At 37.5% G+C, this 23,854-nt stretch overlaps 1 protein-coding gene and 1 long non-coding RNA gene across 2 annotated transcripts in view; one reads left to right on the forward strand and one right to left on the reverse strand.

Annotated features, from left to right (window-relative positions):
• Positions 1–6,015: 6,015 nt before the first annotated feature.
• Positions 6,016–8,599, reverse strand: LOC142522920 (uncharacterized). Its single transcript, XM_075626513.1, has 2 exons — positions 8,503–8,599; positions 6,016–8,348 (listed from the first exon to the last, which is right to left on the reverse strand). Exon 2 carries the CDS (start codon positions 7,972–7,974, stop codon positions 6,730–6,732), a length of 1,245 nt encoding a protein of 414 aa, XP_075482628.1. The 5' UTR covers positions 7,975–8,348; positions 8,503–8,599; the 3' UTR covers positions 6,016–6,729.
• Positions 8,600–12,103: 3,504 nt separating this feature from the next.
• LOC142522233 (uncharacterized) overlaps positions 12,104–23,854 on the forward strand; it is a 39,707-nt gene continuing 27,956 nt past the window's right edge. The window contains exons 1-2 of the long non-coding RNA XR_012814422.1: positions 12,104–12,214; positions 12,472–12,604. This is a non-coding gene — a long non-coding RNA (uncharacterized LOC142522233). The remainder of the gene's footprint in view (positions 12,215–12,471; positions 12,605–23,854) is intronic.

Below are 23,854 nucleotides of genomic sequence, written 5' to 3' on the forward strand. Positions count from 1 at the left end.
GGCCTTACAAACCATGCCTTAAAGTTGCTGGAATTTCTAGCGCACCTACCACGAAACCCTAGTTTTATCCTAGCCTCGATTTCTCGACTCTAGCCCAAACAGACAAGGACCATGTAAGGTTCAAAATTAAGACGACGAAATTCAACTACATGCAAATCTAGGGAATATGAAAAATGGTTAATTAATTGATTTTAATTGCTTAATTGATTATGTGACATGTTTATACAACGTTTTAGTAGTTTTTATACTTACATGCATTAAAATGTATTTTTAAGTGTTATTCAAGTTCCGATCGAGGAACGGAGACCGAGGGCTGAAAAATAGAAAATATTTTTATTAAATAATTGTTTCTAATTATTTAAAATAGAAGTGATGCTTTTTCCTTATTTTTGAAAATAAAGGGTTTTGAGGTGATTGTATGCGCCGAGACGTAAATTTTATCGGTGTTGGTTTTTCAATGAAAATACGAACGTGTTGGCAATCCGGCTAATAAATTCACAAACTTAATTTAGCAAAATTATTTTAAATAATTTAATTAAGCACTAATGGGCCTAATTAACCTCCTTAGTGGGCCTAATTAACCTCATTAGTGGGCCTAAGCCTTGTTAGTGATTTAATTAAGTATTTAAAACTAAAACCCACCCCATAACCTACCCTATGCACGCCCACTTTCAGAATTCACATCAAACACTTTCCCCCACCAGCAACACGGCACACACATTAGCATAAGAGAGGAAAAGCTTTGGTTTTTGAAGAAAAATTCAGCCTAGGATTCTACGTCACCGTTCTTCGCATCATCGCTTCGTTTTCGTGCGTTAAATACGCAAAGTCACGCATATTTCTTTCCTTCAAACATCATCACACCATAGTAATTATTTAAGCATATTTTGAAGGAAAACAAGGCACTCAACTTGTTATTTTCGTAACTATATGCATACATGTTTTAAACTCTTGAATTTTTATTCCAAAATCATGTTTTTATGTTGTTCAAGGGGCTGCCATGATTAGTACATGATCAAGTATTGTTTTACATAAGTTTAGAGTCCTAAGAACACACCAAAAACGTTTCATATCAAGAAACGATCAAGCCGGAACCATATTCTGTCATGGTGTTTGTAGGACACGGTTTTGGGGACTTGGTTACTTGGCTTGGGTTCTGTTGGACAAGGGTTTAGCTAGGGTCATGGATGAGTCAAGGGAAGAGTCCTAGCCGTGCTAGGACTTGAACACCAGAGGCTGGGAGGAGTCCTAGCAAGCTAGGATTCCCAACCGAGAGCCATCAAGGAACGCGCAGGGCTGCGCAGACTTGCAGGGATTAAGGGGCTCCGCCAGGGGGCTTAGGGCTAGGCTAGGGTGACTCCTTAGGGTCCTAGGTGGGTGCACAGTATGGTGGTTCAAGGGCTGGGTCGATGGCTAGGTCCTAGGCTTGAGTTCAAGGAGTCCATGTCATGAAGGTCTCTCGGCCGATTGCATGTTCGGGTGTTGTGCTTTTGGTTTTGATCTATGGTCAAGTCAGTTGGATCCATGGGTCCACGAGGGTATGTGGAGGGGCTAGTCAGGGGTCGGCTCGGTGTGGTCTGAGCTTGGCTCGATGAAATAACAAGTTGGCTCGAGGGGAGTGTTCGAGGGTCCTAGGGTTTTCCTTGTGGTAAAATAAATCGAAACATGGCTAACGGAGGTCGAGTCATGGTTCACGAGGGCTAAAATAATATAAAAAGTCTAAGTTTTGAATTTAAGAATTTTATATTAAGTTTGAAATTATTCGGGAATAAAATGCCTTAAAAACGAATAATTAAAGAATAATTAAAAAGTTTAGAATTTAAGCTAAATAAATTAATGGGGATTTTAATTTAGGCTTAAATAATTATTTTGGACATGTTAGAGTCAATGAAAGTAAGAAAAAGTCAAAAACGTGAAATTTTACGTCTAGGGATAAAACGGTAGTTTTTGCACCCAAAAATTAGTAAACGTCATTGAAACGTCTGCCCTTTTTATTGCTTAAAAAGTACTAGAAATTTTTTTTTTATATAAACACTCGATTTTCGGCCATGACATATAACACATGAAAGTATTTTTATAAAATATTTTACCAATTTAAAATAAAATACCAACCAACTAGCATTTTAAAAATCAAGTGCAATAGTCATAAATGAAATCGTCAACTGTTTTGCTCAACCTAAAAAGCAATAAATTTGAAAAGTATAGCCTATACTAAACCTCTCAAAAATCTCTAAAAAACATAAATAAATAGTCTTAAAATCTTTAACATAATTCATGAGTCATAGTCGTAAATGCGGAAAAGTAGAAGCGCTGGTCCTCGGGCTGTTAAAACGTTCGAGTTTTTGTTAAAAATCCAACACCGATAAAAATTACGCCCCAGCGTATAAAATCACCTCAAAACCCATTATTTTCAAAAATATGAAAAACCATCAACTTTATTTTAAATAATTAAAAATAATTATTTAATAAAAACATTTTACGTTTTCAGCCCTCGGTCTCCGTTCCTCGATCGTCACTCGAATAACCTTTAAAAATACATTTTTATGCAACAATGTAGAAAAATATATTTTAAACATGTCAATATGCACCACATAAATAGTTAATGCAATTATAACAATTAATTCAAATACAAAAGAATTTAATAATTGCATGAACGTGGTTCACGTGGACTTTTAAATTTTCGGGGCGTTACATTCTTCCCCCCCTTAAATTGAATTTTGTCCTCGAAATTCGCTTATCCTTAATAACCCAAAGTTTAGACTTAGTTCTTAGTATCCCAAAAATCCACGCTCCCGCTAAATTTTCCTTCTAAATCCTTATTTTCGAATCGCAACTTAAAAATACCCAAATGACTTAGTGCTATTACTATTATAAACTCGAATTTCAATTTTTCTTACAATTTCCAATATTAAAAGATGGATAATCATGATTATCGTATATTACTTTCCTTATTTTATAACCAAAATGTTCATCAACCTATCCAATTTCAATCTTAAAACCCCAAACACACCTGCAAATTCTTAGATTTTTCAAGCCTAATATTGCTTCATCCTTAAAAACCCTTGATTAACATTTCTTATAACCTTATAACCCAGATATCCCAAGGTTCTAAATATCATTAAAGATCTAAATCATTGAAAATTCTTATCATTTAACCCATTCAGTTCTCGCTTATTACTAAACTAATCTCCAAATTACTTAAAAATTACAAAATCAATTCTTAATTTTCTCAAAAATCATCCTAATTGGTCCTTAATTTCGAAAATCTTACAATTAACCCGTAAGTTCTCGGTATTCTTAATTTTCCTCTACAGTTTTCCCATGACATAATTTCGATAATTTTAAACTTATTTACCCAAAAATCAATTCTCATAATCAATCTTACCTTTCATTAAAACTTAAAATCTCAATTTATACATTTTCTTACTCCCAAGTCGTTGCAATTCCTTAAATCATTATTCCTTACGTCTAATTCCCAAAAATTAATTTTACTAGTAACCATGTATCATTAGTGATACTCACGGGAAATTTAGGGTCCGATTCCAGCAAGTGTCACTAGTCCAGACGCGGGTTCTGAAATTATCCTGAGCCTGAAATCACAAATAAGATCGTTAGGAGGGGGCCAGGAGGGTGTCCTGGCGTAGCCCCTCCGACGCTCAAGTCAAAGACTGAGGATATATGGGGGGAGCAACTAAGGGTGCTGCTGAAAACGATATAATGAATTGAATGAATTAACACTCAAACCTGGTATTTATAAGAGAATACATGGGCCCTTGATGGGCCTGTCTTCCATTTGGGCTAGGGATGAGCCAGGAGTAATGAGCCCATCCCTGGGGTATCACCAGTCTCCCCCTCCCGAGTCGAACTGAATCGCAGGTTCGAAGTTCGATTAATTGTATTGTCCTCGGTTTACGGGGCGTGAGTTGTGCACTTTCTTCCTGCCGCTCGTCAGTCTCCAAAACTTTGGAAACAAATCAAGTCGCAATTCTGCTCTGCGGGGAAAGATTTGGTCTGGGCTTCCTCCCTGCAACGATCACCTCCTTACTTCATTCTCACTTCTCCCACACAGAATTTCCACTGCAATTCACCAGCTCTCTCCCGTCTAAGTCTCATCTGTATGTTAACCCTAACGTCGCTTCATCATCACCTCACCACCACCGTCGTGCACACCTTGGCCACCGCCTAGCTCGAGCCGCCGCCTGAGCCTCGCCAAACCACCACCCCACCTCGGCCGAGCCACCACCCCGGCCTGCTCGCCCCTCGCCACGCTCGCCCATGCTCTTCCTCCGCTCGGCTGCTCGCCTCGCCCCACGCCCTCGCCGAGCTGCCCTGCCCTCACCAAGTCATGCCTCGCCTGCACGCGCCTCGACAGCGAACGCTCGCCTCTCGCCATGCTCGCCCTCCACCATGCTCGCCTGAGCACCCGAGCGCTCCCCTCGCCACGCTCACCCGAGCGCCCATCATCGCTCACTCGCCGTGCTCGCCTCTCGCCGTGCTCGCCCGAGCAACCCGAGCTCGCATCTCGCCTTGCTGCATGCTCGCCCGTACGCACGCTCGCCCACGAGCGCTTGCCCGCAAGCACTCGCCCTCACGCCTGCTCGCCCGCAAGTACACCAGCTTGCCCTCACGCCTGCTCGCCCCACTCCCTCTGCACGCTCGCCCGGGTCGATCCCCGTAATTTTCGCAGTGGCAAACATTGTTCGTTAACGACAAATGAAATAAATTTTTCTAACACAATATGCCCTCGTCGCCCCCATCTTCACGGTCCTCTACTAAGCTTTTGAAGGAAAATAATTTTCACTTCCCCGCGCCCTTGACTCCTCTGTTAAAATAGTCCTTAGCAGGAAAAATAAGGTTTCAACCTCTTCACCTTCTAACTCATCTGCTTGGTGATGCCTTAGCAGGAAAATAAAACTCTCACCTTATCATCTCGTAACTCCCCTTCTAAGCCGGGACTTAGCAGGGAAAATCAAACTTCAACCTCCTCACCCTCTGACTCCTCTACTAGGCTCAGCCCAAGTAGGATAATAAAACTTCAACACCCCCACCCTCTAACTCCTCTGCTAGGTGCTACCTCAGCAGGAAAATAAAACTTCAACACCCACACCCTCTAACTCCTCTGCTAGGTGATACCTTAGCAGGAAAATAAAACTTCAACACCTCCACCCTCTAACTCCTCTGCTAGGTGATACCTTAGCAGGAAAATAAAACTTCAACACCCCCACCCTCTAACTCCTCTGCTAGGTGATACCTTAGCAGGAAAATAAAGATTCTCCACCCTCACCCTCTAACTCCTCTGCCAGGCGACGCCTTAGCAGGAAAATAAAAATTCTCCTCATCCCCAACTCCGCTCACCCCCTAACTCCTCTGCTAGGCGACACCTTAGCAGGAAAATAAAAATTCTCCTCATCCTCAACTCTGCTCCTCTGCTAGGCAATGCCTTAGCAGGAAAAAAAAGATTCTCCACCCTCACCCCCTAACTCCTCTGCTAGGCGACACCTTAGCAGGAAAATAAAGATTCTCCACCCTCACCCCTAACTCCTCTGCTAGGTGACGCCATAGCAGGAAAATAAAATTCAACACGCCCACCCTCTAACTCCTCTGCTAGGCGATGCCTTAGCAGGAAAATAAAATTCAACGCCCCCACCCTCTAACTCCTCTGCTAGGTGATACCTTAGCAGGAAAATAAAATTCAACACCTCCACCCCCTTACTCCTCCGCTAGGTGATACCTTAGCCAGAAAATAAAATTCAACCCCTCCATCCTCTAACTCCTCTGCTAGGTGATACCTTAGCAGGAAAATAAAGATTCTCCACCCTCACCCCCTAACTCCTCTGCTAGGCGATGCCTTAACAGGAAAATAAAATTTTTCTCATCCCCGACTCTACTCCTCTGCTAGGCGATGCCTTAGCAGGAAAATAAAATTCTTCTCCCCCACTCTGCTCCTCTGCTAGGCGATGCCTTAGCAGGAAAAATTAATTCATTTCATCCTCACAATACAACAATATCCACGAACTTAATATAAGAACTTGGCTTTATTAACTTTCAACTGATAACATAAGATAAATTCAGAAACAAAATACAGCAAAATTCAAGTCAAGATTAATATTCTCTAAGGTGACAAGCGTTCCTCAGCCTCTTTAGACCCTTGCCCGACGCATTCTCCAACTTTTATCTCTGCTCCTCTTGTACCTCTATAGGACAAAGTTACACAGTTCTTCATTTCCTAATCATGTTAACCTCCAAACGCGCTCTTTTCCTTTCCTCCCTCACTGCCCCTTCATAACATCGACGCGCGACCCTCTGATCCCCGCATAAAACTCCAACCTCCTTCCCTACTGGAAACTTCAACTTCTGATGATACGTGGACGCTATAGCTCTGAAATCCTTTAGGGCTGGTCGCCCCAGAATTCCATTGTAAGCAGATGGGGTGTCCACCACAGTAAATGTTGTCATTTTTGTTACCCGCTGAGGCACATGTCCCAAAGATAGAGGAAGGACAATCTGACCGAGCGGCGGGATGGGATGTCCTGCCAATCCATAGAGCGGGGTGGATACCGGCTCAAACTCAAATCCTTCCATCTTCATTTGATCCAACGTGCTCTTGAACAAGACGTTCACGGAGCTTCTATTATCAATAAATATCCTCGCCACATCATAAACGCCTCGAAGGTCTTCCACCCCAAAACTGAAGACGGGGTCTTGTGGTAAGTCTGCAACCTTAGATATCTAAAAGTTCTCCAACCTTCTCCCATGTGCCTTCCGAGCTCGCCCAGAGTCTCCATCAGTAACACCCCCCGAGATCATATGAATCATTCCTCTAGTAGTGTTGTTATCCTCATTCATTCCTCTCCTCGGTTCGACGAGTTCCTGAGGAACACCTTGACCTCGACCTTCATCTCTCTGCTCCCCGACCCTCTGATTTAACCATGGAGGGCCTTGACCACGCCTAGGGGACGGGCGAGACCTCGGTCGACTCCCGGATGCAGATCCTTCTCGTCTGTCCCGCGAAGGCAACCTAGCACTGCTCTTAGCCCTTCGCGACTTCTCCCACCTCTCCTCGGGCTCCCTCACCTCCATCACCTCGTCACGACTCCTATTTAGAGGAACATGTGATGAGAATTGTCTTTTGTCCCTAGCCTTATCATCCTCTCTCTCGCCCGCGCCTCTCTTCCTACTTTCTCTTTCCGCTCCCTCAACTCTACTTCCCCCAGGTCGCTGCTCCATCCTCTTATGCCGCTGGGCATCTTCGAGATTTACATATTTTTCCGCCCGAGATAACAGCTCATCATAACTTGATGGAGGTTTCTTTACTAATGATTTAAAGAACTCTCCTCCTCTAAGTCCCTGGGTAAAGGCACTTATCATGATGTCAGGAGTGGCCGCTGGTATCTCCAGCGCTGCGTTGTTGAAACGCTGGACAAATTCTCGCAAAGTTTCAGCCTCTTGTTGTTTCATCACAAACAGGCTCAAATAATTCTTCTGGTGCCTCTTGCTGCTGGCAAATCGGTGCGAGAAAGCTGTAGCGAAATCCTCAAATGACTGTATGGAGTTGGGTTGCAGGGTATTAAACCATTGCTGGGCTGACCTCACCAACGTGCCCAGAAACACCCTGCACCTGATCCCATCTGAATATTGATGTAATAGGGCCGCATTCTCAAATCTCCCCAAGTGTTTTTCGGGGTCAGTATGTCCATCGTACTCTCTCACATTCGACTGTCGAAAATTTGGAGGAAGTCCTTCTTCTAAAATGGCTAGTGAAAAGGGACTTCCTCTCTTGGGTGTCGGTGCTCTGCTTCCCAACTGCTGCCTCAACATCTGTATCTCCCTCCACATCTCCCCCATCTCCGGATTCTCCTCACTTGGTAGGGGTCGCGTCTCCTCCACCCTACTCTGACTGCCCTTCACATTCTCCTCTCGCTCCTGGCGAGCGGCCTGCTCTTCTGCAAACATAGAATCTTGATTCCTCTTCATGGCCTCATCCACTGTCCGGGTGATAAATTGGCCCAACTGTTCCAGGGTCAAGTTCCCCACATTCTCATTGGGACGGGGTTGCTCGACCCTTGTCTCGTGAAGGGACTGCTCGGTTCATGTCTCTTGACGAGATTGTTCTTGTCTCGTCTCAAGACGCGGTTGTTCTTGTCTTGTCTCAACATGAGATTGTTCGGGTCCCCTCTGAGGACGCGATGATGCCGAGGTAACTCTTCTACTTCTTTTCTTGCCTACCATCTCTACGTCTCAACTCAAGTGTTCCCACAGACGGCGCCAAGTGATACTCACGGGAAATTTAGGGTCCGATTCCAGCAAGTGTCACTAGTCCAGACGCGGGTTCTGAAATTATCCTGAGCCTGAAATCACAAATAAGATCGTTAGGAGGGGGCCAGGAGGGTGTCCTGGCGTAGCCCCTCCGACGCTCAAGTCAAAGATTGAGGATATATGGGGGGAGCAACTAAGGGTGCTGCTGAAAACGATATAATGAATTGAATGAATTAACACTCAAACCTGGTATTTATAAGAGAATATCTGGGCCCTTGATGGGCCTGTATTCCATTTGGGCTAGGGATGAGCTAGGAGTAATGAGCCCATCCCTGGGGTATCAATTAGTATTTTCTTAGAAAAATCTACGTGTCCCAAAAGCATTCATAATATTCACGATTAACTTATGGCCCAAAAAGTCGAACGTAAATACTAAAAGCCAAAAATCAACGTAGTCCAGTTTCCACCACAAACCAACATGCATTGAAATCAAATAATTTCTTATTCCATATCATATCAAGTATAAAAATTCTAGAGCATATAAAACGTTTATCATCATAATGCTATTAAACATGTGACATGAACATATAAGCCATGTATTTATGCAAGTAACATCATAAAATCATATAAAGCATATAAACTTACTAGTTTGAGGCTTGACGACTGAGCTTCCCGGCACTGATGGTGGCACAACCCTTTACAGGACATTTGCTCTGATACCAACTGAAACGTCTGCCCTTTTTATTGCCTAAAAAATACTAGAAATTTTTTTTTATAAACACTCGATTTTCGGCCATGACATATAACACATGAAAGTATTTTTATAAAATATTTTACCCCTTTAAAATAAAATACCAACCAACTAGTATTTTAAAAATCAAGTGCAATAGTCATAAATGAAATCGTCAACTGTTCTGCCCAACCTAAAAAGCAATAAGTTTGAAAAGTATAGCCCATACTAAACCTCTCAAAAATCTCTCAAAAAACATAAATAAATAGTCTTAAAATCTTTAACATAATTCATGAGTCATAATCGTAAATGCGGAAAAGTAGAAGCGCTGGTCCTCGGGTTGCCAAAACGTTCGAGTTTTTGTTAAAAATCCAACACCGATAAAAATTGCGCTCCAGCATATAAAATCACCTCGAAACCCATTATTTTCAAAAATATGAAAAAACATCAACTTTATTTTAAATAATTAAAAATAATTATTTAATAAAAACATTTTATGTTTCAGCCCTCGGTCTCCGTTCCTCGATCGTCAGTCGAATAACCTTTAAAAAATACATTTTTATGCAACAATGTAGAAAAATATATTTTAAACATATCAATATGCACCACATAAATAGTTAATGCAATTAGAACAATTAATTCAAATACAAAAGAATTTAATAATTGCATGCACGTGGTTCGCGTAGACTTTTAAATTTTCGGGGCGTTACAGTCATGGCAGTGTCCTGAATGCTGTTTTACATGCTAATATGATTATTTTAAATGTTTATGAATTTTTATATTTTAAATTATGATTTTTAAATGTTTATGGATTTTTATGATTTAATATTGACATTTAAAAGATATGTTGCATGTTTGCTTTAAAAGAAAAACGATATTATATGCATGTTTTCGTTAACAGATGACAATACGAAATGTTGAAGGACGTGAAAGAATTGTGGCTAATACAATGATATGTTGGAGATATCATGAGGGTCACGGTCCCAGTGGGAGCCCGACGATCGTGTTTCCATGGATACGAATATGCTAATATGTTAATACGTTGGCCAAGGCTAAGTGATGGGTGATAGTGTCGTTGATGTCGCCACTGCCTAGTACAGTGGTTTTATATAGATGGATCCATCACCCGGTACGAATACGAATACAAGTCACAATCACGATCTGAATTCAACAAACACGAATATGAATATGAAAATGTTTATGATGAATATGAATATGTTGATATGAAGATGTTTATGAAAATGTTTTTATTTAAAGTTTATGCATCATGAAAATGTTTACGAAAATATTCATGTTTAACGTTTATGTATCTTCATGAAAACGATATTTTAAGTATAAGTATTTTTCACTGTTGTATGTAATATGTATAGATATTATTTGTTATCAAGAATATGATGTATTGAGTCTTTAGACTCACTAGGTATGATTGATGCAGGTGATTACAATAATGTTATTGGAGGTCTTGATGGTTGAGCTGACTGGACTGAAGGTGCACATAACCTGAGGACCAACGCTTATATTTTCCGCACATATGATTTTAAGTTTATGTTAAAAATTTTACGACTTTTTATTTATGTTTTGAGGGGTTTTTGAGAGGTTTAGTATGAGCTATACTTTTCAAATTTATTACTTTTTAGGTTTGGTAAATTGTTTGACGATTTGACTATTTTCTTTGATTTTCAAATACTAGTTGGTTGTTTTATTTTAAAAATGGTGCAAAAATAGTTTACATATTTGTATGAGTGTTCGGCTGATGCAATAGTTAGGTTTTTAAAAAAGATTCTGGTACTTCTTAAGAAAACGAGTAGTGAACGTTTCAGACCAGCCCCGAGCCAACCCTTCCTAGACTACCCCTGGATCCTCCTGGACCGACATGACCCTATCCGTCAGCCCCATGCACGTTGAGGAGCGCAACAACCCGATAGCCCCTTCAATCGAACAACCCGAGCCATCCTCAACCAAACCCCTTCGATCGGTTTCAAGACCACAACCAGCTGTTCATAGCCCTCTTTCAGCCCTTTCACGGACCCAAGAGGTTCAGCTTCCTGTCTGGAATCGAGCCATGCACTGGCTGCAACATTCTAATCTCTCGATCTAGCCATAGTCGAGCCCTAACCCAATCACAACCCGTCGGCATTCCACTCAACTCGGCCGACCCTTGCCTCTAGCCCTTAGAAACCTTGACTCTCGATGTTATCAGCCCCCTAGCAACCCAAGTAGGCAGCTCCCCTTACAAAAGAATAGCAAAAACGTGAGTATGTAACAAAAAGATGCAATTTTCATGTCAAAGCTTTGCAAAAATGATACCACATGACAAATCAAAGAATTCCTCATGCAAATACATGTACATCAGCATATAAATGGCGTGATTGATGAGAAAAAGGGATATATGGCGTGACTTTGCGTTAAAACGCTCGAAAAATTAGATATCTATGCGTAGTACGAGCACCGGAGAGGCGGATGAAAATTTTCTTTGAAAACTCTTGAAGAATTCAAAGTGGCTGCTGGTTCTTGTCGTGAGGATGCTGCTGAATGAGAGAGAGGGGGCGGCCGAGTGTTTAGGTTTAGGGTTAGGGTTTTAGTTGTAGTGTTAATTATAATAAAGGTTAGTATAATGGGCCTTTAATTAAACTAATTATGTTTAAAAGGATTTTAGGCTTATTATGCAATAAAATAGCCCCATCGAGCCCAAAAACACTCCCGAAAAATATTTCGCTTAGGCATGTTCTAGAAAATATTGCCCAAACCCTCAAAAAGTCCTCCGAATTGTTAAAATTTGTGTATAAGTTTAAAATATGACCCAGCGAGTAAAAATACCAACCAAGACCCATTTTCAAGAATCATACTTAAATACATCATATATTAAATAATTAAAAATCATTATTCAATAAAATATTTCTCCTGATTATCCCCGGTTCCGTTACTCGTTCGAGCGCGAAATACAACTTAATCCTAATGCATGAAATCTTAATAACCAATGAAATGACATATATAATCATGCAATAATCATGCCTTTAAAGTTTTAAAATAACTAAACACTGATTTTTGTAAAAACTCTAGATTGCATGCAGTCAGACATAGTTCGAATTTCCTAAACCTTACATATTAGGTTCTGGAAGATAATTTGTGTTTAATCGTGCTATTAATTGTAGCAAAGGTGTTTTTCAGGAATTGGATATGTGAATTGATGTTGCAATTTCCTCATTGATTTAGATATCTCAAAATGAGGTCCATATTATGTATTTTTTTATTTCCGTATAATGCTTAGAAAAAAATTTGGTGTCTGTATTATGCTCAAAGAAAAAAATTGATGTTCATGTATGCAATATATAATATGTAATGTGTTATTATTAAATTTACATGATTTCACATAATATCATAAATAAAACAAGTATTAAAAAAAAGAAATATATTACATGTATGCAATATATTATACATACAACGTGTGTGCATAGATCGTTATTTTATAATAATAACCAATCAAGGAGTGTAGTTCATCATTGTCCGTATTTTATTAGGACATTGATTTATATTTTATTCTTCATATTTTATCTTAATATTTTGATACAGTTATCTAGATCTGTTGATGTCCTCGGGTTCAAGACCTTATCGATCAAGGTAATATCCTAATCCTTTTACTATATTTTCTCCGTGTTAGTTAATCATGTACTCCAACCACTCGATGAAATTTCTCAGTAAAAAACATGTGTTAGTTGTTACTCTCGGTCTAAATCTTAGGATGTGAATATGAATTACAAATGTTTGAAAATCTAATACATATATTTGAGTTAATTAACACGTGTTCATATGGATATTTACCAAACCATTTCTTTTGAAAAATGTCAGAAAGTGTTTACTCACTGGTTTGCTTTGTGCATATATGGTTCTTCATCATTTTTCAGTGGTTTTAATTTTTTTTATGTGCAAAGCTATAGATAATGGATTTTAGCATATAATTCGTGTAATTTTCTGTCCTTTTTATTTTTTTTTTTTTTGGGCTTTTTTATTGGTTAGCGTTTATAAGGAATTTTAACTTAGATTTTGGAATATGTTTATACAAAGAGTTAATTTTTTACTCTTTATTTATCATCACAAGAAAATATACTTCTTGATTACGAAAAAAACAAATATTATTCCTTGTTTTATTGGTTTCATAAATGGTTTTAATATAAAAAAATTCAACAAACTATAAAATGTTTAAAATTCGTTTTTATTTTTTCAATTAATTAAAAAATCACTTTAGAGAATATTATTCATATTTGTTCCTATCTTTTAGGATTCTTTCTCAATTACTTTAAATGTTAAATCTATAGTGCAATTTATATATATATTTTTTTCAGATTATAAAGTCTGAATTGCAATCTAGAGAATATTTTGTCTAATTTTTTCCCCTCTCTTCCTATTCTTATTTAGTTTCTATATCCATTTACATTTTTCCCCACCATTATATCTTTGTAACATATCATCCACATTATTTTAAATATTAATTGCAATTTAGATTTTATTGTCACATATCTCTTCATCTCTTTTTTTTCTTTCTCATATTGCTATATATATTTCTTTTCATTTGTTGTTATATTACGTTTTATTCCATTTCCCCCTTCTCATCTGAAAATCTTCTTGTTTAAATTCAAGGATCGAGTGTGCAATTCTCAGGAAGAGCAGTTCAATCCCCAATTTTAAATCTGCTACTCTATTATCTTGCAATTCTTTCTTCGTTGTACGTTGCTTACATATAAATAAATCCTTAAATCTACATTCATTTTTCTTCCTCGAATTTTTTTAATCAGTTATTGATTGATGTGTTAATGTTTTGTTTATGTGCCGATTTCGATATGTAATGCATTAAGATGTCTTGAATTCATAGAGAAGTTCTAAAAAGATTTATGTTGATCTTGCATTCAGCTTCTTGATTTCATATAGTTGGTACATTAACTCAAAACTTATGTATCACTTAAGAGTTTGTATAGTTTATTTGGATTCTTTGATAAGTCGTTGAATTGTAATATAATGGTTTCTATTGCCAACAACCTGCATTGTAACAAAGGTGAGTTGACCCAAATTTACTTTATGTAGTATTATTCAATTTTTCTGCAAAATTACTTCACTTTCATTTTATTATCCATCATATAAAGAATGTTTGTTATTAAATTTTTTTCCCGCAAAAAAATAAATATTTAAGCGATGGTGAAATGTGCAAAAGAAGAAATTTTAATAATTTTAATAAATGCAATATAATTTCTTAACCACAACTTTTATCTCTTATACTTAATTACTGAATTTTTTTATACAATTGTTATATTTATTAATCTGCTTCAGCATTTCACTGCATATTACTTTATTTATCACCATAAGAAAATTTTTAACTTTTGTTATTATTTTTACAATTATTTAAAATAATTAAAATTCGTTATTATTTTTTAAATTATTTAAAAATACCTTTTAGAGAATATTATTTATATTTGTTCCTATCTCTGAGGATTCGTTCTCAATTAGTTTAAATGTTATATTATTAGTGCAATTTATATTTTATTTTATCAGATTATAAATTCTGAATTGCATTCTAGAGAATATTTTGTCCATTTTTTCCTCTCTCCTCCTACTCTTATTTAGTTGCTATATCCATTTACTCTTTTCCCTACCATTATATCTTTGTAATCATCAACATTATTTTAAATTCTAAATATTAACTACAATTTAGATTTTATTGGCTCATATATATTCACCTCTTTTTACTGTTTCTCATATTGCTATATGTATTTCTTTTCATTTGTTGGTACATGAAATTTTATCCCATTAACTAAGAAAAACCTGAACTCATCTACGTTTATTGAATTGTTTCCTACATTGTAATACCAGGTAAGAAAATCTCAAATTTTCACTTTTGTTGGTTCATTCATGCATTTATCATTTTAAATTGCATTTATTTTTTGAATAAAATCTTTTTTTTATACAAATTTTCGTCTCGCAATCGCATATTTTAATTCCAACCAAAACGAAAAAAATGCTATTTTGTGTTTTGACTCCATCCACTTACGTATTATTTTGAAATAGATAAATATTGCAAATGACAAAACTAATTTATTATATCAAGTGTCAATTATTTTCTCGATTATATATTTTTAAAAAAATACTATATGAAATGTTAATTAAGAAAAAACAAAGTTGGATACATTTTTGGATCTACTTCGGAGATGGGGCACATTTTCAATGTGTTTTGTCCTATCCAAATTTCAATTGTCTCAAATAAAAAGGTATGTTGGAGATCGATAAAGAGTTTAAAGAGAGGTGAATAAACTCATTCATTTCTTAGACGTTTTTGCAAAGATGCTAGAATCAGGTTAGAGATTATAGCTTATCTTGTTCAAATATATTTTCAAGCAGATCACAATAACTTGTGCAGAAACGATCAGATGGTTTGAGGTGAAAACAATAAAACAGTAGACAGTATTTGTTTCTGGAAATTAGAAGATGTAATCTTCTACGTCTCTCATTCTTCTGTTTCCAGAAGGTATCACTAAAAGACTTTGAGTTTACAGTACAACTCTTGTACACACCCACTTCAGTAGGACTTTTCGCCTACTGAAACTCTTAATTACTCAACAAAAAATAATGAACACAACAAGGTTCTGGAAAAGACTCTTTTCCAGATTACAAACTCTTCTCAATAAGATATAATAAGGTGAATAGCTTGTGAAGAGATAAAGAAACAACAGCACAAGACGATCTCAAAAGATCAGATATCTACTATAAAGTGCTGCTTTTCTGTATATTGAGCTTTAAGATAAAGAGTGTTTCTTGATTGCTCAAAACAACGTTGGAATGATAGACAGAGAATGTAATCTTTGTTAATAATGATCGTTTTTTTCTATATTGGATTGATCATTAAAATATATAGAAACCTTGAATCCAACGTCTATAAACAAAACGGCTTCTTTGATTTCTGAGTAAATCAGTTATATCACTGAAAAGGGTCTTGCAAAAAGCTTCAGAATAATCAGTCTTAATTTTATACCAAAACTAATAAGGCTTTAAATGTCATCGTACAACATCAAATTGTGCAATTAATACTAGTACTATGTAAAGTAACGGTAACATTTAAGACTTGTAACGATCAAACGAAAGACGTTTAGTTCTGCTTTCTTTTTAGGCTGTGTTCTGCTTCTGTTTTTGCTAACAAATACTTGATATGTAATGCTTCTGTTTTAGCGATACGAGAGCTTCTGCTATTTATGTTGTCTTCTGTTTTTACTATCATGGCCTACTGGTTTTGACTCTCATCACCATAATTAAATTAAGTCTAACAATTTCCTCATTTGTGATGATTCCAAAACCTAGATGTTAGTAAAGATAAAGATCAACAGTTATAATGAAACCAGATAGAGTTTATAACAAGATAATCGATAAGCAATTTAAACAAAAAGAGTTTAATCGTCAGTCCCAGTATCTCTTAATATAGTTTCCTCGTTCTGAGGATCTTCATTTCTAAACGATGACTCTGCATGATGTCTGTCATCTCCAGTTTTGCCTTATGAAGGTCTGCCATCTGCAATTCTGTCATCTGATTCCCCTTTTTTGGCATTACTAGCCAGAATTAGAGTGAGCAAGTCATCCACCGAGCCAGTAAGAGTGTGAATTCCATTATTCAGCATCTCCAGATATGGTGCTTGATTGGAAACTCGTTCCTTAAGAGCATGAAGAGATTGAGATTAGGACTCAATCTTCACATCAATAAGTTCGAGCTTCGAATATATAACTGCAACGTTGTTGGAGACTGAGAGAATAGATGAATCATGATTAGAGACTGTTTTAGTTATCTCAGCTTGACCGAGCAAGATGTTACTTTGACTTGTGAAAACAGATTGCATGAAGATATTGGTTTCAACATTCAGCTTGGCCAATGATTCTGCCGTGCGAGTGACTTCTTTAGAGATGCGGTCACGGAAGAATTTCGTAGCACTTACTTCACCAGCATGTTCATGAGACAACTGTTTTACTATCTCCGAAAGATTGTTAAGATTTCTTTTCATAACATCTATTTTAAATTCAAGGTCAAACTCTTCTTCTGGAGATGGAGATCTCTCTTGAATACGCTGCTTGATTTCTGCAATATGAGCAATGTGAGCAGCTGAACCAAAAGGAGGGAAAATCAGTGCAGTAGAAGGGACATCTTATGTTTGAGCAGTAGATAAAGCTGTTGTTGGTGCTGCAGAAGTGCCTTCAGGAGCAGTAGATTGTGCAAGTTCTGCACTGTCTTCTGGTTTGGCTGTTTCGGTGGTTTCCATGGGCTCAACAGCTGGATTTGATTCAGATGGAACATTCAACATAGCTTCTATTTCTGCTTGATGTTCAGCAGAAAATTTATCCAAATCTGGCAGTGGAGATGAAGGAGCAGCATCTGATTCTTTCATGGATTGTACTGCTGGTTGAGCTTCTGGATTTCCTTCTGGAAGTACCACGTCAACAACCTGAGATGCTTCTGGTGCAGTAGCAGCATGAACAATCGATTGAATTATTTCATCAACAGAAGCCAAGTCATGAACAAAAAAAAATGATGAAGATTTAGTGGGCAATGTCGGAGATGCAGAAGTACTGGAGACTTTAGCTTCAGAAGGAGATGTAGTCTTTTCCTCAACTGGCTTTAACTTGAGAATGTCTAGGACAAGACCTACTCTGTACTGCAGAGGTTGTTAAAAAGCCTGCTCCTAAGCAAGAAGTTTCTCATTCAGTACTCTCAATCGGTCAGTCAACAGTTGGATAACATCTTGATCCTGAGTAGCAATAGGATTCGTGGAGTCAAAATTTGACTTATGGGTATTCAAAACAGAATCCAGCTTCTGAAGCTTAAGCTGCTCAAGAATGAAGCTTCTTTGGTTAATAACTTCAATCACACTTTTTGTCTTAGCAGAAGAAAAGACTTGCTTCTCATTTTTCACCATTTTTACGTAAGAACCTGGAGTTCTTAAATATGTGATGGGGTGCTCTAACATTGAGCCAATCATCAAAGAAAATTATATCCACACTGGCAGATTTTTCGATTTCATTCAGGTGAAGATCAAAGGCGGTTTGAACACATGACTTGGCACCAAGATCTTTTGGTTCTTCAATTAGTTTTCCTTTTCCTTTGTCTGATGAGGAGACAGGTTGCACGGGTCTAAAAGCAGAAGACCTGCGAGAGGTTCTCTAATGACAACTCCAGATGAGGGTTTGAAAAGAAGTGGAAGTAGTTGCAGTAGGGATGGCCTGCGGGTTTTGAGGAGGGGATAGAGACTGGTTTGGACGAGGTGACTGTTGGAAAAACTTGTCTCAACGGAACAGTATCAAGATCGACAATGGTTGTTGTCTTCTTGATACGGATTGTGGTTCTTGGTTTATTTTTGGTCGGAGTGGCTGGGAGTGAGGTTTTGGTGGGGGCATCAGATTCTTCAGATATGGTTTTTGTAGGACCGAGCGCTTGCCGCTTTACCAAAAGCTATAGTTGGTTGTAATGGTGCAACTCAAATCTTCAAACCGCACAGCAGCTCAAGCACCACAGTTCGATCGCTTTACCAAGCAGGGACAATTATTGCACCCAACAATCTCCCTCCCAATAATTGCACTCCTTGCAATCAATGGAATCGAAACCCATGACTTTGGCTCAGATACCACTTGATAGGATCGGTTGAAAGGTTAAAATGTGCTTAGAATGGGGGGTTGATTAAACACACACAATTTTTGTAATCTTTTCAAATGAAGTGTAAGTTCTGTGACAATCTGATACAAGGAATCTTGAGAGTCGATAACAATCAGTTTAATTGAATACAATTGCGGAAATAAACTGATTGAAAGATAGAATAAATAACTGTAAGAATAACACGAAGATTTATAGATGTTCGGAGATTGAATAACTCCTACGTCACCCATTCTATCACAAGGATAGGATACGCACTAAAATACTTTGATCAATAAAAAAACTTGTACAGACCCACTTCAGTTTGGACTTAACACTGCCAAAACTGAAACTCTTAGTTTACTAACTTTCTCACAGTTCTCGACTGGACTTAGCACAAATGATCTAGTTAAGATGAAATAAATAATACAATGATTTGTGCTAGTAAGCTCAAAAGGTAGCCTCAAATGCTACAGATAAATCGAATAAGAGTGAGCTTTTGATTCTTGAGTGAGAGCTATAAATTTAGCAGGGTAACGACAAGCTTGAGAATAGATAGATCACTTAGTTGTTCAAGAGTTATTTCTCAACTGCTTTCCTCACCTATTTATAAGCTTCTCTTCAACGGTAACATTAAATAATATTTGAATCTTTATATCCATTGATCGCCACGTCAATATTCTTCTGACAATCATACACTGTAAACTCTGAAATGCGGCGTTCCACTACGAGTGGCAGTTATTTTGTACTGTTATAGGTTGAATGTCCTTTTCAAGTGATGACGTGTACATCTGAGTGATCAGCTGATATGAAGACGCTGGTAAACTCTCAACTGAGTATATCAACTGAGCAGTTTCCAACTGCTCAGTCAGTTGACTCTGTAAATTCAGTTCGGCTGGTTTCAGTTGCTTTTAATAAACTGCGCATTAATCTTCAGTTAGGCAACTGTCAGTTCATGATCAGTTAGTCCAATAAATTAGTCTCTTAGTTTGTCAAACCACCGAAATTAAGTTTTCAACAGTTTTATCTGAATCAGTCAAGGCAACAACTTATTTCCTCTTGACTTTCTTATGAGGTTCTTGAGCCTCAGCTTGAACATCACCAATCTCCTTTTTGAGGGCAACAAATTCTGCCACAGTTGGTTTCGGCCTTAAAGTGAGTACGTTGTCAGCATCGGCCATGGTGACATATGAGCCATCCTGTTCCGACGTAAGTGGAAAACCAGCATCCTTCAACATCTTGCTGATTTGAACATCAAAATCGGTACCTTTCCTTAAAATCATGTGCTTCATGACTTTGAACAAGAAGCGACTCCGATCAACTTTAGCCTTAGAAGGATGACCATCATCACTTGGACCTTTTCCTTGGTCAATCTATCGAAAGTTCAGCCTTGACCTGAATTGCCATTGCAACAATATCAGCGAGTACTTGGAACTCCATTTTCAGAAGCTTCTTGAAACAAGAGGGAGAAAGTTCCTCTCCAGAAGCTGAGAATGTGGTAAGAGCAGTAGAAATCTCCTCCTTAGTAATAACAGAACATTCAAATTTACCCAAGAATGGAAGAAAGAATGTTGATCCAAGAAGTGCAGCATCGATGGTTATGGATGCATCTCCCTGAGAGTATATGATCTTTCCATCCTCAATGGTTGCCTTAGCATAGAAATCTAGGAGGGTGGTCTTGTAAATGATTGCGGGTGATTCCAGAAATTTTCTAAGACCAGATTTTTCAATGGCCTTGAACATTTTGACGAGATTTTCATCCTTGATGGTGAGTACTGATGCAAAGTTGACTTGATAAGCATCGAGTGTATAGGCTCCAGCCATTTTCCTATAAATGAAAAGGATTCGAAGTAGATTTGTAGTGTAAAGGAATTTGAGAGAAAGTAGTAGCAAGTATGCAAGAGTCTGTAATCGTAAAAGTGAAATGAGAGAGAGAAGTAGAGGTTAAATATTAAAATGTACAGCCGTTAGTGAAAACATAAGGACACATGTCAATATATTTACAGTGAGATTTTGAAAAGTTAAAAGGATGAGTGTCAGGTAAGCCAATGATTTAAAATTTTTAAAAGTCAATAAAAGGCGGGCTGTCCAAAGTTGTTACTAAAAATTCAGAAGAGAATTTGTCGTTTTATGAAATATCTATTGGAGGTGATAAAGTACTGAAATATATCCAGCACTTTTGACAAAGTCAAGTAGATACATTGTTTTATCGAAAAGACAAATCTCCTTCTGTATATGACTTGAAGCAGAAATATCAAACAATGTTCCCCCTAAATTAATGCAAACAAACAAATATTAAATGTGAAGATTTAAGATAGAGGAAATAACAGATGACAGTTGATATTCTTCTAATAGGAACACGCATGAGGTGAATAGTCAAGTGACTCTTCCACTAGCTCGAGGATAGTTATAAATACCTGCAAAGAAACAAACTAAATCATTTTAAACATTTAACAAATGGATAATGTAAGCAGTTCACCAGAGTCTGCATCGGAGTCGGATAAATCAAGGGAGTTCCAAAGACAACTTTCGGTGTCTCGTAAGAAGATGTTTGAAGACATCGTTCTTAATATGATGAACACTGGGAACAAACTTCTGGATCTGTAGACTGAATAATCAGTTAGATTATTCTATATTATTAGATTTAGGCTGCGGAATCATCCCTTTCACAAACCACAATCATGCGAAGAGAGGGAGATGATTCCAGTAGGTTCTAGTTAGGATTTCTACTGTAAATCTCAACACTGCTGATATCAACAATTGTAATTGTTTATCTAGTGTAACGTATCTGATTTTATGAATGAAACAATTCATTTTTTTTAAACCTTTTGTTATCTACTATTTCTATTTAATGCAAAAAAACAGAAGATAGTAATCAATAGTTACGATAAATCAATTAAACCAAGAATATTACGAAAATAAGAAAACTTATTCTCAGGAAGAGGTTTTGTAAATATATACGCTGCTTGTTGATCAGTAGGGACATATTCCAGACGAATATCCTTCTTCTGCACATGATCTCTAATAAAATGATGTCTTATGTCAATGTGTTTCGTTCTGGAAGGAAGTACTGGATTGTGTGTAATTGCTATTTGTCACAGAATATCAGTGATTTAGAGGCTTGAACTCCATAGTCCTTAAGTTGTTGTTGCATCCAAAGTAATTGAGAGCAGCAACTTTCAGCAGCAAGATATTTTGCTTCTGCAGTAGACATGGCTATAGAAGTCTGCTTTTTGCTGAATAAGGAGATCAACCTATCACCAAAAAATTGACAAAAACCACTGGTGCTTTTTCTATCCAGTTTGCAACATGCATAGTCAGCATCTGAATATTCAATAAGATTGAAAGAGGAATCCTTGGAATACCATAGGCCGACATTTTGAGTACCCTTTAAATATTTCAAAATTCGTTAGTAGCAATGAAATGCGATTGCTTAGGGTTAGACTGAAATCTCGCACAAATACAAATAGCAAACATAATATCAGGTCTACTGGCAGTAAGATATAACAATGAGCCAATAAGACCACGATACTGAGTTACCTCTACTGAAATTCCATTTTCATCTTTATCAAGTTTAGTAGATGAACTCATTGGAGTGGAAGCAGCAGAGCATGTCTTCATGCCAAACTTTTTCAGTAGTTCTTTTGTGTACTTAGCCTGATTTAGAAGATTCGTGTATCGAGTTGCTTAATCTGCAGTCCTAGGAAGAATGTCAATTCTCCCATCATGCCTCATTTCGAATTGTTCCTGCATTATCTTAGCAAACTTTTCACACAATTTGGGGTTAGTTGACCCAAAGATAATATCATCAACATAAATCTGTACTAAAACAATGTGCTTATTTTTAACTAATGTGAATAAAGCCTTGTCCACGATGTCGATGGTTAAATTATGATTGACAAGAAATTGTAAAAGAGTATCATACTAATGTTAGAGTAGGTGCCCGTCGAGCCAAGTGTTGGCCGATGGTTCATGTTTAAACTCTATGTATGAACAGTCTTTATTTTAATAATATTTGAAATTATTATTTTGGCACTTCTTTATCTGTATACCCATGCTAGTTGCATAGATAAAGCCCTTGAAAATACAAATAATAGAAAGAATATGAGATGCTCATATGATGAGTATCATGAAACTCATATTTGGAATACTGTATATTCTAAACAGTTCCTAGTCGATTCAGCCGCCGCTAAGAAGGATATAGGCCGCTCGAGTTCGAGACTAGTATCTGCGATGTGAGTACCATGTTTCATTGGTAGGGGACATTGTGATGTCCGAACATGCAGATAGGTGCTCCTTGTAGAGTGCACTGAACAACCCTCCATAAAGGACTTTCCAAGTGGTTCTCACTTATAGAGTGGAAAAGTCCTAGTTTATGGTTGTACACCATTAGTCCTTATGACCCGGGACAACATTGAGACTCTATGTGCTAGAATTACACTTTGACTTGTTTACCGACTCTCATGGGGTCATCAGGTGGCAAGGTTGGGTGTTCTGTCGAAACATATAGGAGTCAATGCATTGTAGTCGGGGATTCACCGCTTACCTTCGGGTATGGATATCCTATGTGTTCTCATGTGTATGTAGGTTGAAATATCTGATCAGAGTATGGTGGTAATTATGAAAGGGGTTTCATAGATTACACCATCGATGCAACTACGACATGACACATAGTATCGATTCATTGACAACTCTCGACATACCAATGGTTGTCGAATCGGTCGGGATATATGAGTTGAAGGGACCATACTGTACGCTAACCATAATAGAATGGTTCTTGCAGGCACTATCATTTGATACCTAGGGAATCATGTAAGCGATGCTGCTAGGCGTTTAACATGATTGGTTGGGTACTATCAGACTTGAGTTCTGACGTTCTTGTTGAAACTCTGCCCTTTTTATTGCTTTAAAAGTATTAGAAAATTTTTTTTTTAAAAAAAATATTTCGGCCAACTCACTTAATACATGAAAATATAAAATATTTTCCCCTTTTAAAATAAAACCTCAATCAACTAGTATATAAAAATTCGAGTGAAATAGTCGTAAAGTAAAATCGTCTACTGTTTTACCAAACCTAAAAAGCAATAATTTGAAAAGTAAAGCTCATACTAAACCTCTCAAAATCTCTCAAAGCATAAATAAATAATTTTAAAAATCTTTAACTTAAATCATAAAACATAATGCGGAAAATGTAGCGCTGGTCCTCGGGTTATGTGCGC

This window comes from Primulina tabacum, chromosome 13, assembly GCF_025594145.1.
Source record: "Primulina tabacum isolate GXHZ01 chromosome 13, ASM2559414v2, whole genome shotgun sequence".
Lineage (NCBI taxonomy): Eukaryota > Viridiplantae > Streptophyta > Magnoliopsida > Lamiales > Gesneriaceae > Primulina > Primulina tabacum.